Here is a 13,547-nt window from a genome sequence, read left to right as displayed (position 1 = left end):
AATCACTCTTAACAAAGCAAGCCCTAACTCCTTTAGCAGTAAAACTATCTCTAACAAAGTGTCTCCAAACCTTTCTAGCAAAAAGACAGGCTTCCTGCAAAAACCTTTTGGAAACCAATGGGGACCGGACAACACTGTAAAATCCCCAGTTCTTACCATCGTCCCCACAGAGAGCCACCTGTGCAAAGAAGGGACCCAGACCAAATTGTTATTAGTCCCGGAGTATATTTCCCAAGGCGCGCATGACATTCTGAATCGTGGGAACATTCTTAGACTTTTTAAATCAATTCCAGAATTAAGCAAACTGGAATCCAGCGACATAACATCTATTGGATTTAAACCCAGTAACAGCAACCGATCAATTGAACCAACCTTGATAACCTTGGCAACCGAAGCAATAAAGGACCAGGTACTAGCACAGAAAGAGCAATTTAACAGCTGGGGTATAAACCTAGTAACACCTACCGATCTTCGGTACCCCTCAATTTTATCTAGTGCCTTGGTTCCTGCTATCCAACCAGTAAATCTACCATTTTCAATATTAACATCAGCTCGAAGCAGCTCTCTAACAGAGTGTGGCGAGCTAGCCACAGAGAGCCAATCCATTGTAAAGTCCGATTGGGCCTGGCTGCCAGGGGCCCTGTTTCGAGGCCATAAAGATTGAAATATTATCCGATCCAGTTTGTCGATATGCTCCTGGAACATTAATGGCCTTGATACGAAACTTCAATCCCCCGACAGTCTGGAATTCCTGAAAAAAAAACACATCATACTTCTCCAAGAAGCCTGGTCTGTAACAAGTTCCCCTATTGAAGGTTATCTTGAATTTAGGTTACCAGCAATAAGAGTGCACAAGCATGGCCGGCCATGAGGCGGCCTTTCGATCTATGTCGCCTGTAAACTATCCCTGAATGTCAATGTGTTGGAATTTAATGAAGACTGGATTATTGGCATCAGAATTAGCAGTTCAAACCCAGCCAGACAGCTTTTTTTGCTTAACATTTATGTTGCACCCCACTCCAGCAAGAAAAAGGCCAAATACAACCGACTGATTGACATCATGTCCAACCTGATAAAAGACCATGGTGCAGTCCCATGCTTAATCTCTGGAGATTTTAATACCAATTTATACTTAAGCACTCCAGAGGAATATAATGAAATACTCCCCGTCATACCTAGTGCCCCTTCTCAAACCATCAGGCATTAGGCCGATCAAGCTGGGTGAATATGCTGTTTTACAACTCAACAGCCTGGGTTTCACTGTATTGAATGGGAGATTTTCTATGGATTCTCCACCAGCCTGGACTCGAACAAACGGCCTCTCCCACTCATTTCTTGATTTTACTCTTGGAAACTTCGAAATGCTCCCTTTCATAGAGAACTTTTATATTGCACCTTTGGGAGTTAGTGACCATCGCCCCCAAAAAATAGGTCTATCCCTCAATGTTGTTCATCACTCAGCAATAGCTCATACTACAACTGGCATATGCACAGAGAACCTTAAAAGATTGAAATGGACGGATCATCTAATCCCCGCAATAATGGACAAATGCAGATCTCTAGGAGAATGGAGCACAGGAGAGATTGTCCCAATCAAAATATGCGAGCTCCTCGTCCAACAATTGCTGAGCCAATTCCCGCCTTTAGTATGTAAATTTTCAAACCCTGTACAACCTCTTATTACAGCAGAGACGAAAACATTAAAGACCAAATGCAATGCTGCATTACGTCTCGCCAGGAAACGTCAGAGTCATGCTCATGCATTCGCCATCTACAAGCAAACTCAGAAAGCATTGAGAATATCTATCAACAGGGACTAACATAAAGCTACCGACCAGTTCTGGTTGAAACTAGTCCACGCCAGTAAAAACTCCAATCCTAAACCCTTTTGGTCACTGGTGAACAGGAGGACACTGGGCGTAACTGTCCAATGCAGCGCCAATAATAAGCGAAGCAGAATGGGTTCTTTTTCTAACAGAGCACTTCAAAGATCAAAATAAAGGAAGGGATCAATTGAACATCACCTCACCATGGAAAACGAGAAATGCCGCATTAACCATACATGATAAACCCAATGCTTCTACTTCATTTATCAATACCGTGGAGACCAAGTTTCAGCAAGACCCTTTACTTTCAAACTTCTGGCTCTCCTACAAAGGCATGAGACAAAATATTACTCGCTGTATTAGCAACGCCCGGTCGGACGGGGCCCCAGGCCCTAACGGGCTCCCGCAGGTTCTGTTTAAAGTTGACCCCACGCTTTGGTCCGAACATCTGGCCCCATTATTTTTGCATTGTCGACACACTTATGATATACCAGAATCATGGAAAGGAGCAATAATTCACCCAATTTTTAAAGGAGGCAGAAGAGCTGATCCTAAAAACTATAGGATGATAGCACTCCTCGATGTAGACTCCAAATATTACGCCAGCCTTCTGTTGGAAGATCTGTCATCCTGGGCGCAAAAAACTCAGCGGCTGCCATTTAACCAGACTGGCTTTGTGGCCAAATCGGGCACTACTAGCAACCTACTGGCCCTATCTGTACTTAGGGAGAAAGCAGCATTCTTAAAAATGTCATTACACTACTGCTTTGTTGACTTTAAAGCGGCCTTCGACCAGGTGCCTAGGGCCCTGTTATGGCACAAATTACAAAAATGGGGAATCCCGAGTGACCTGTTAAAATTAATAACCCAACTTCATTCAAACACCTGGATCCGCATCAAGTTGGATGACTGGTCACACGTCTCAAGAATAATACCGACTTTCTGTGGGGTCAAACAAGGGTGTGAGTTGGCCCCTCTTTTATTCAATCTTTTCATTTATGATTTATCCCATCTATTGGACAAGGTCAACTCTCATCCCCCGTCACTTGGTGGATCCCGAATTAGTCATTTGCTTTACGCCGACTATCTTGTTTTATTCAGCCACACGAGGGTCGGTTTACAGAGAATTCTTGACCAGCTGCTTTCTTTCACATCAAGTAACGCTCTGGAATTTAAACTTTCAAAAACGAAAGCGATCACCTTCGGGAATCGGAAGCAGCAAACTGGCGGGTGGTTCTTTGATGGCAAAAAAATGGAAACTGTGACATTGTATAAATATCTGGGCATTCACATGGATTCCAAGGGCTCTTTTGTAAAACAGAAAGAAGCGGTCAAAGCAAAAGCATTATCCCTCGAAGCAGCAACAATGAAACTTTCGGCACAGCTACTTGGCCCAAGCTTATCCCACCTCCTGACAGTCATGAAGGCAAAGGTTACAGACTGTTTAACCTATGGTCAAGAAATAATGTTGTAGAGCAACTCGTCAATGCTGAATAAAACAACAATTAGAATCTACAAACGAGCCTGGCACCTTCCGAAATCGGCATCTCTGGCTCAGATCAGGCTCGAGTTTGGCCTTCTGAACCATGAGGGTGTTGGAGCAGGTGCATTCATCAAGTTGTGTCACAAACTGCGTAATTCAAGGGAAGGAAGCCTGGAGGCCAAGTTGTGGCAAGAAATATCAGTAGGTCAATCCTCGAACACTCCTTGAATCTGCTCGATGTCGTGGACTATTGGGGAACTAATCCGCCCCAGCAGGCACTAAAACTGTCCATTAAAAGAAGTGTTCGCCTCTGGTCTTTCCATCGGAAAAAGGCACAATTGGCTAAAAGAAAACACGCCTGGTCTATAATCACTGAGCTCAAACCCAGATCACAGGCCCCATATCTTTCGAGCACTTATGCAGCTGCCTGGAAGAAAAGACTTATGGCACTGAGGATGGGCGAATGGCCTTTTTAAAAACATTTGCCTGCATGGCGACGCTGAAATGAGGACATTAATTGTAGGGGCTGCGGTCATCACTCAGAACCTATTGAGCACGTGGTGTGTGTTTGCCCTACATTTCTCAAGGCTAGAAGGCGGTTGTTGGCGAGGTGAATGGATCAAGCACGGCATTCGATCGGCAAGCCATCATATCAGCAATGAACCCCAACAAAACGATGCTCAATGTTAAGTCTACAAAATTTGATTTCCAAACTGCAAAAAAACTTAACTCCGTAGGTTTGCAGGAACCATCGCCACGATCTTTAAATCCATGACCAATCTGGGACCCCGCGTTCCCTATCAAACTCCAAGACGTTTACTGGTGGAGCCTTTGCATGTTTTACTGAAGGCTGGGGGTGGGTTTTAAACTAATCAACAAGGTCATTATGTTTTTAAACACACTTTAGCTGCTTCTTTAAAAAAAAAGAAAAAAAAAAAAAGTATGTATAGGTATATATACATCCACAGCAAGATTCCTCACTCCGAAGAGAAAGAGACCAGAGGGACACAACGGGGAGCCAAGGAGAACATCTTTATTGCAGCGTGGCAGGCATGACGCGTTTCGTCTTTACTGACTTTCTCAAATGCCAAACACCAGAAACTGACACCTGCCGGCATTCAAACGATCCATTATGCTCCCATTGGTGGGGGCCCAGCAGAGTCAACCAATAGCATGAACACCTCTTTGTAGTCCCATTATATATATATATATGTGTATGTGTATATAGATATATATGTATTTATTTCACATCACTATCTTTTTAACAATTTGAACTACTTTTTGTTGCATTTAAGATTAATTATTTTTTTTTTTGCCTGATTTTAAGTAATCGAACAATAAACTACTATATGCATTATCGGGCCCGTAACCTTAAATCACATGCAGAGATAAGAGAGTACCTAGCAGCAATTCTTACTCCAGCACCGGGAGGGGATGAATCCCAAGAACTAGAAGCAGATATGTCCCTGACGGAAATTCAGGAGGCTGTGATCTGTCCCTGATGGAAATTCAGGAGGCTGTGATGAAACTTCGTCCGGGGAAGACCCTGGCACCAACGGGTTGCTGGCCGAATTCTATAAGCGCTATGTAGACCTTTTAGGCCCCCATTTACCTCGGCTCTTCACCGACTCACATGGGGAAGGTATCCTACTCCCTGATCTGAGACTGGCAACCATAGTGAATATACACAAGGAGGGCAAACCTTGCAATCAGTGCGGCTCGTACAGGCCCATCTCGCTACTAAACACGGAAGCGAAGGTCTTAGCTACCATCCTGGCGACTCCCCTCCTGAGGTTCATCACGACCCTGGTTTACGATGACCAGTCGGGATTCATGCCGGGCCGAGGTTCCCGCCTGAATCTCATAACTGGCTAATGAAGGTGAAGGACCGGGCTAATCCTCATATACTTCTATTGCTTGACGCTGAAAAAGATGTTTGATGCAGTAAACTGGCCATTTCTGGACTGTACTCTGGCTAAATTCGGGATAGGGCCTACATTTCGCAGTTGGGTGGCGCTCCTCTATAGCCAACCCGTGGCTGCAGTGCGAGTTAACGGAACGTGTTCGGCACCGTTCCTTATCGAGAGAGGGAAACGGCAAGGGTGCCCTCTCTCGCCACTTCTCTTCGTGTTAACCCTCGAGTTCCTTGCCTGCAGAGTTTGAGAACACCCTGCAATCCGTGGATTCCAAAGGGCTCCCACAGACGATGGGGAAGAAAAGATTTCCCTCTACGCTGATATCTTATTGTATATCACTAATCCCATCACGACAATCCCAGCCTTGTTTGACACCATAGTAGATTACGGCAGTCACTCCGGCTATAAAATAAATTGAAACAAGTCCACTTTATTGCCCGACTAACACCCAAATAGACTGGCCTCTCTCTACCCGGTGAACTGAGGGTTGTACAGGAGGGCTTTCAGTACCTGGGGATATTCGAGACCCCACAACAGGAGACATGTAGGGAAAAAGGTTTTGCACAATTTTAAATTAGACACGGAGTGATTGAGAGACCTTGCTCTCTCCCTGCTTGGAGCAGCGGCCATTTTTAAAATGATTACTTTACCCCAACTGCTGTATGCCCTCCAAAATACATACAATCCACTCCACGCGGGCACCTTCGCAGAGCTAGACAGCGGACTTAGGTCTCTACTGTGGCAAGGGGGTCACCCCAGAGTGGCGCTCAAAACACTGCAGCGAAATCCCTATAACGGAGGGATCGCGCTACCAGATGTAGAGGCCTATTATTGGGCATCACATTTGGTACCCATAAATGAATGGATTCATAAGGCCAGGGACCATCCTACATACCACTTAGAAAAGGAAGAAATGGCACCACATACGCATCTACCTCTTTGGGGGGAATGGAGGTTCCCACTTACTGCCTGCGACACAGGTCACTTTGCTGCGTGGACATCTCCGCTCTGGGAAGGGGGTTGGTTTAAAGAGCTACAAAAACTAAAAGGGTTTGGGGCCTGGGATCCCCTGGGAATCTCTACAATAGGGGATATCATAGAAAAGGGGGAACTTAAAACCACGTACAAGGCTCAGCCAGGAATACAACTTGCACAAATCCCAATTCATCAAGTATGCACAAATGCGTCACGCATGGCAGGCAGAGTATATCCAATGCGAACACCTCCCGGAGTGTGCCCCACTAGAGGGAAGGCTTCTACAGGAAGAACTGGTAGAAAAGGCAGTCTCTTACACCTACAAAACAATTAACAATAATATTCCGGACGGACAGGGAGGGCTGCGGGCAAGATGGGAGAAAGATGTCGGGTCACTCGAAGACAGATTGGGAGGTGGCACTGATGCACCCCAGAGAGGTAGCTATTAAGGCAAGGCTCCGCCTTATTCAATACAAGGTGTTACATAGAATTTATTACGACAGGGACAGATTACATAAAATAGGAAGGGCAGAGTTACCATACTGCACCACCTGCAAAACGGTCAAAAGTGATTTTTTTCCATACAATATGGGCATGTCCCGAGTGGCAGATATACTGGGTACAGATAATTGAGACATTAGAGATGGTCCTGGGTGTGACATTGCCGGTTGAACCATGATTTGTGGTGCTCAGAATCCCAAGTGAAGTGGACATCACCAGGGCCCAACTGAACTTCGCCTCCATGGGTCTGGTGATCACCAAGAGGGATATGCCAGACGATGGGGGGTGGCTGAAACTCCCACGGTCCTGGAATGGAGGAGAGGAATGGACCTATATATGGCCGCTGAGCATACCACGTACCTTAGTAGGGGATGCTCCAGGAAATTCTGCAAAATATGGGATCCATAGAGGCGGCACTTGGGCTTGATTTGGAGGACGACACACAACAACCCATGTCGCAAATATCTCAGGAGGCATCTGCGGCTAGATCCGAGGGGGGACTCCCTTAGTGGTGATATCCGGTCGACTACTACTACTACTGTTGTTTTCTAGACCAAAAAAGGAATATGTATTGACTATGCAAGGGAACTGGCGTTGAAACAGGCCAGCACAAATTAAAAGGAATGTGCAGGGGGTTTACTATGTTGATGATGGCAACGTTTTTGATGCAACAAATTATAACAGTGTTATTGCTTATTGTATGTATTCTGTAACTCTTTAAAACTGAAAATAAAAAAATAATTTAAAAAATAGATAATTGTGCCTTCTCTCACTACAGAGACATTATTTAGTTTGCTGCACAACAGCTTGACAGTGCACAAATGAACCCATGTTATGAAGCATGTAGCAAGCTTTGCATTCATGTCATTACAACTCCCCAGATCACACAGGATTCATATTCACCTTACAATGTGTTTGCTTGAGCTCTAAAGGAAGCTCTTGTAGCTGGATGATATCTGATTATTTTAGAATGCAAAATACTCATCAAAAGACATAGGAAGCAGAAACCAAAAAGGAAGTTTATTCGTTGTTATAAATACCTGAGGTCTCATCCTTGGATTCCATCGCACATAATAGTTCACCCACAATTCCAAATGGCTCAGACTGGCAACAGGATATAGCACATGATTCTCATAATTTACATAGAAGGGATTTGTAAATTCCTCTACTTGACTGTTGACGTAGGACCACAATGAAATTGTTCTTATGTGTAGCTCCTAACCAGAGAAGAATTAAGCATTTTAAAACTTTATCATTAATCAAAACATTACCACATTCAAATGTATTTATTTGCTTCACCTTTATCAGAGGCAATACAAGATAAAATAGGTTTTAAAACATTTAAATATATGTAATGAGAGTCAGTATAATCTGAAACAAATGCACTGCACATCTTAAAGTAATTTAATCCTCTTATAATTTGGTAAGCGCTTTCTATCCAAGTTTCAAACCTACCCAAACATACAATCATTTCACGTGTAGCTCAATAAAAGGTAATTAAAATGCAAAGGTGTCAAATCTAAAAATAATCTGTTTTGGGTCAAATGACTCATAAAATGAACTTAATTACTGCTTACTTTTAAATAAATTCATACATTGTTCCGGGCAGATTATACAGTTTGAATAGTGTAAATGTGTTCTGGTGAAAATGATTGTACCTATAGGCAATGTTCCCTCTAATTTTTTTCCTCTATGTGCGGCAGAGTAAGGTCTCTGTGCGCTTCAGCCAAGGCTATGTGCGCCAAGAACCCGACCGCGCGTGTAGACCCGGGCTTAAAGATGAATGAAAAAACTAGGGGGGTTTATCAAAGGGGCGTGACAGATGCAATTAAGGGCATGGCTTAAAAGCATTTAAGCGAAAAATCTGTGCTTAGAATAGTGTGCCACCCGACTGATATTTTGCTTCTTCTGTCATTGCATCAGATCAGTGGTCGAAGTGGGGAAAAAAAAGTGGGGGAACTGTGGGCGGAGAATCAGAAGGCGGGAATAACCTGATGATTGGATCAGTGGGCGGAGTTAGAGGTGTGGCCAGGATTGCAAAACATCCCAATCTTTAGTATTTGTTAGGCATTTCACTGACCAGTTACAGCTTATTATGCTATGTAATTCAACCAATGGATACACATGATTATTTAACGATTAATATGAATTATTGACATTAAAATAAATTCACAAAGTGGGATATGTTTCTAATCACAGAATGTCCCAAATATGCTTAAAAGTGGAGGCACAAGCCATTTGTTTCCGAGCCATGGATTTTCTGTCGTCGGCAATATACACGGAGACAATCAATTTTACGTGTGTAAATCACTGTATGGGAAATGTTACATAAGACAAAGGACTACAAGGTGTAGGAGTCACATGACAACCATATTAGTAGGCAGTATAGTTTAATAGTGATTGATCCGGAGAAACACAAACTCAGAATTTAAAACTTAATACCATGATTGGGGGTCACTTTAATAATCGTTATTGATTTCCATCCACATGAACACTTTTTGCAACATTAGGATAATCAAAGGCTTAGGGAAAAAAAACCATAAAGCTCTAGTTTATACCTTGCAGTCTGTATGCAGCTCTAAGATTAAAGTTAATAGCTCACTGTTCTTTGTTAGGATTTTAACTTATAAACTTCAAGTAGCAAAAGAATCTTACTGACAAAAGCAGTAACCCACTGACCTATTTACAATATGTGCACTTTGTGATGGGCATGGTACATATTCTTAGCAGCAGGCAGATTAACCCTCTGCGCTATCTATGCTGAGGAATTGCCTAGAACTTCCAAACCTCGTGATATTTGGGGCCCACTAACTGCATACCTGTTGACTATCACTGATGTTTGATTGCTCATGTCATTAATGTACTGTAATCCTCCACTGCCACATTGTAAACCTGATTGATTACTATCAAGTGTTTGTGTTTCTACGATTGCCATCTAATTCATTGTCGATATCTCCTGCCACCCCGAGTGTACGAACTGTTAATGTGTCATCAATTGCTACAGCATAACCATCTGTATGTGCTCTTTTTGAATCTGAAATTGAAATAAATTAATTAAAAAAAATGTAAAAAACCTCTGCGCTATCTTTCCATGAGTCAAAACTTCCACTAGACAAAACTCCGAACTCGCTCTAGGAAGACTTTTATTCACCGGAGTTATCATGACATTTTTATTATTGCCGCAAATTGCTGTAGGTCAGGAAGGAGGCAGCAAGTGCTTTTAAAACCACACTATACAACGCCCCCACTCAAAGTCAGCAGCCGTTGCGGTCACACCGGTCGCACTGCCCTAGAGCCAGCTCTTCTCCGGGGATCCTGTGACCTCAGTGACTGAGTCACTGTTGCTCTAGGGTCCGCTACTTCGTAGGCCTGCCTGCAAGACTGGAGGTGAACTTCAGTATGGATTGTGGTGGGTAAGCCTTCAAGGTGAACCCACACTTGCCAATGCTAGTGTCCACCTGCTAGTGGTAAGACACCAGGGCTTTTCCGGATTTGCAGGGCCTTCTAAGGTCTAGCATGGAAATGTGCTCCCTCAGGGAGAGTGGTCTGGGGGTCTGCTCATGAAGGCTGAACCTGGTTCCCCAGTTCTAAATGTGGCAGCTCTGCCCCCAGTACTACATCCGCTCCCTCTCTGAACACCATACTGCCCCACTGAGAGAAATTCACACTGCCTTCAACTACAATCCAATTTGACCTGCTATAAACAACTGGATGCCTAACTTAACGCTTTTACACTCACTATTCAGAAATCAGTGAGTGCTTCTGCCTGAAAACTACAGGGCCCAGAAAGGACCCATTTCAATGTCCACTGCTTATTTGCTCACAAAACGTAAGCAGTATGGTTTAAAAAGACCACATTTGTGAACACAAAGCACCCATCAACCAGGTATTGCAGTACCTCCAGGTTTGGTGCACTTCCCCACCGGGGGAAAACAGTGCTTGACTGGCAAACTCAGTAAAGTGACGCTAATATTTTTGGGGTTTGAATAAAACCGATCTGGCCACTTTAAGAACACTCCGTCTTGCTTTGTTTAGTTATTGATTTTTCATATTTTGAACCTTTTATTTCCCAGGCTGCACTTTGGAATAGAAAAATGTCAAAACGGCATTTCCAGCAAAAGTGTTTTTCTTTTTTGCATCCATTTCACAAGGGAACAAATGAACGACAGAAAGAACGAGGGTGAGAACCATTTCTTGAGTCACGGTTTTCGTTAGGTGAGGAGGAGCTAGACAGACAGAGAGGGAATAAGAGTAAGAAAGAATGGCGCAGCTGCCAGCGTCAGTGCAGAAGCGGACACCTTCCTTGTCTCGTCTGGGCAGGAAGCAAGAGACCTTCACAATGGCCTACAATCAGCCCGCAGTCGTGTTTCATTAAGACAAGACATGCATCAAGTACAAAAGCACGACGTGTAAAGACACGTCGTGCTTTTGAACTTGTTGCATTTCTTCTCTTAATAGATGCGCGGCTGGGGCTGATTGTGGGCCATTCTGAAAATATTTGTTAATTGCAGCGCATGACGGTGTTGCAATTAACAAATATTTTCACAAAGGCCCACAAAGAGCCCTCAGCAGCGCTCCAATATTAAAGAAATGCGGCAAGTGCAGGAGCCCCTGCGGGCATAGGCTTCCCGCAATCAGCAAATAACAGTTTTTCGCGCCGCTCGCAATTTAAAAGCGTACGGCGCGAATGCTCACGGTGATGTGCGCGCTTCAGACCAGACACAGCGCGCTTGGCGGCACAGAGGTTTCAGGGAACACTGCCTATAGGGTATAATAGCCTAATAACCTATTGGTAAACAAGAAGAAAAAAAAAGGCATTAAAACCAACAGATTCATAATATAGCAAAAAACCTACCTGGGTATAACCTGCAACAATTCCACAGTCACTATGATAATCCTTAATAGTGCTAAAGCAAGTCACTAATACAACCAATTGACTGGGCCAATCAAGCCAGTTGGCCACAATGAACACCCATTTTTCACCTGTGTGCACTAGCTTCATAAAAGAAGGCCCGAGAGGCGCTCTATTCAAGTCCAAAAGCCAAATTGTTCTAATGATAACAACCCTCCTGCTTCTAGCAATAACCTCGAACTGCTGAAAACCAAAATTGAGAGAACCGCCATGCTTTTATCAGCGGCCACCTTAGTTTTCTGCCCCAGCTACAAATCTTGAGGACCGTGGGACATTTTAAATAGGTCAAACATATTCAAAATTTGTTGTGCCCTCCCAGGACTGGATACAATTAACACTAAAGATTTGGACTATGTAGTGTTCTTGGTGCCAGGACCAGGCGAGAAAAAGGAATCTACCAAAATACATTTTCAAAAGGCAAAAATCATGGTGTACATACTAGGCAACAGTGCCTTGCTGGAAGAATGGGGAAGCACTTTACGCTATTTTCTCTCAGAGAAGTACCCTAATTTGCTGACCCTGCAGCCAACAGCACATCTCTGGGATGACTGTAGATCCCAGAGAACACGTCAATTGTCTTAAACGCAAAAGGTGCCTCAGATAAGCTTCAGCAAACCAGGCACAAGTAAAAAATCATCATATAATAATAATAACGGCATTTGTAAAAAGCGCGAACAGCTACCTCAAGCAGAGGTGTCCCTGCGCTGACGCAAGACAGAAGTGCGAGCAACAAGAAATGCTCACGCTAACCTAGTCCTTCGGTTCTAGGCTAAAAAGCTAGGTTTTCAGTGCTTTCCTGAAAAATGGCTCAGATTCAATCTACCGCAAAAAGTTAGGCAAAGCATTCCATTGCTTAGTAGCCGCAACCATGAATGATCTCCCTCCAATCCGCGCCTTCTTGAACCTCGGAACGCATAATAGGCTTAATGAGTATCAGTAGAGCACATGGCTAGATGCACTGGTTTGACATTGACCCGCAATTTGAACATCAATTGGCTTACAGAAGCTCTCCATAAATGATCCAAGTACTTACACATTGACAAGAAGTTCCATTGTAAGCCACCACAGCAAGATATCATGGAACATAGCAGGAGCGAGCAAGGTTGCGTTAGACACGGAATTAGAAACCCACCTACGGTCGTTTGATATGATGTGCCTCCAGGAGACCTGGAGCATGGGCTACTCACAATTCCACAAACCTGCTGTAAAAAGTGGAGCAAAAGGCAGGGCAAAAGGTGGGCTGAGCATCTATGTGACTCTTAACAAAGCTCCAAATACAACCTCAGTTGAGAACAGACTCCTCCTTCATGCAAGCAGTACTGATTAGGGATTGGAAACCTGACACTCAAAAGGAATCAGTCTTAATAGTGAATGTCTACTTGAACCCAAAGGAGGTCCGGACATAAAAGATAAAATGTATCCCTGGAACACGCACTGCTAGAATTAAATAGTTGTCATGCCAGCACCAAATGGATATTGGCCGGCGACTTCAACCTAAAATTGGCAAAACACTACAAGAGCCGTAAGGAAGCGAGAGCCCTGGATGTAAGCCCAGGCATTCCAGGGCAGGCTTTAATATACGTAAAGTCAGATAATTTCGATCACCAGCTGTTATCCACGATCGAAGCTATGGCCCTAAAAGTACTAAATGGGAGGTTTGCCATAGACCGCCCAATGGTGGCAACACAAAAAAAAACAAGTTAGCGGAGTCAGCGCTGGACCAGGTGCTCATCTTCTTTTATGAGTTCGAAAGGGTCACAACATTCATAGTGAAAGAACGCTGCAAAAGTGACCACCAACCCCTGATTGTAGAAATCCTAAATGACAATGAACATGTTGCCCAGAGGAATAACATGGGTCTCCAGGCGCGCAAGATGGTCTGAGCTTGTTCAGGAAAAATACAAACGCTGGAAACAGACTTATCTGCAAAAGAG

At 43.8% G+C, this 13,547-nt stretch overlaps 1 protein-coding gene across 6 annotated transcripts in view; it reads right to left on the bottom strand.

Moving 5' to 3' along the window:
- The window catches only part of MTMR1 (myotubularin related protein 1), a 533,995-nt gene that overhangs the window by 42,009 nt on the left and 478,439 nt on the right, over positions 1-13,547 (bottom strand). For all 6 annotated transcript variants that reach the window (XM_085608016.1, XM_085608018.1, XM_085608021.1 and 3 more), the window contains one exon: positions 7,742-7,918. In XM_085608016.1, coding sequence (XP_085464142.1) covers positions 7,742-7,918 — 177 coding nt within the window. The remainder of the gene's footprint in view (positions 1-7,741; positions 7,919-13,547) is intronic.

This window comes from Triturus cristatus, chromosome 5_2, assembly GCF_964204655.1.
Source record: "Triturus cristatus chromosome 5_2, aTriCri1.1, whole genome shotgun sequence".
In the NCBI taxonomy this organism is placed as follows: domain Eukaryota; kingdom Metazoa; phylum Chordata; class Amphibia; order Caudata; family Salamandridae; genus Triturus; species Triturus cristatus.
The sequence above is the reverse complement of the archived record's forward strand: the minus strand, read 5'-3'. Positions and strand labels throughout refer to the sequence as shown.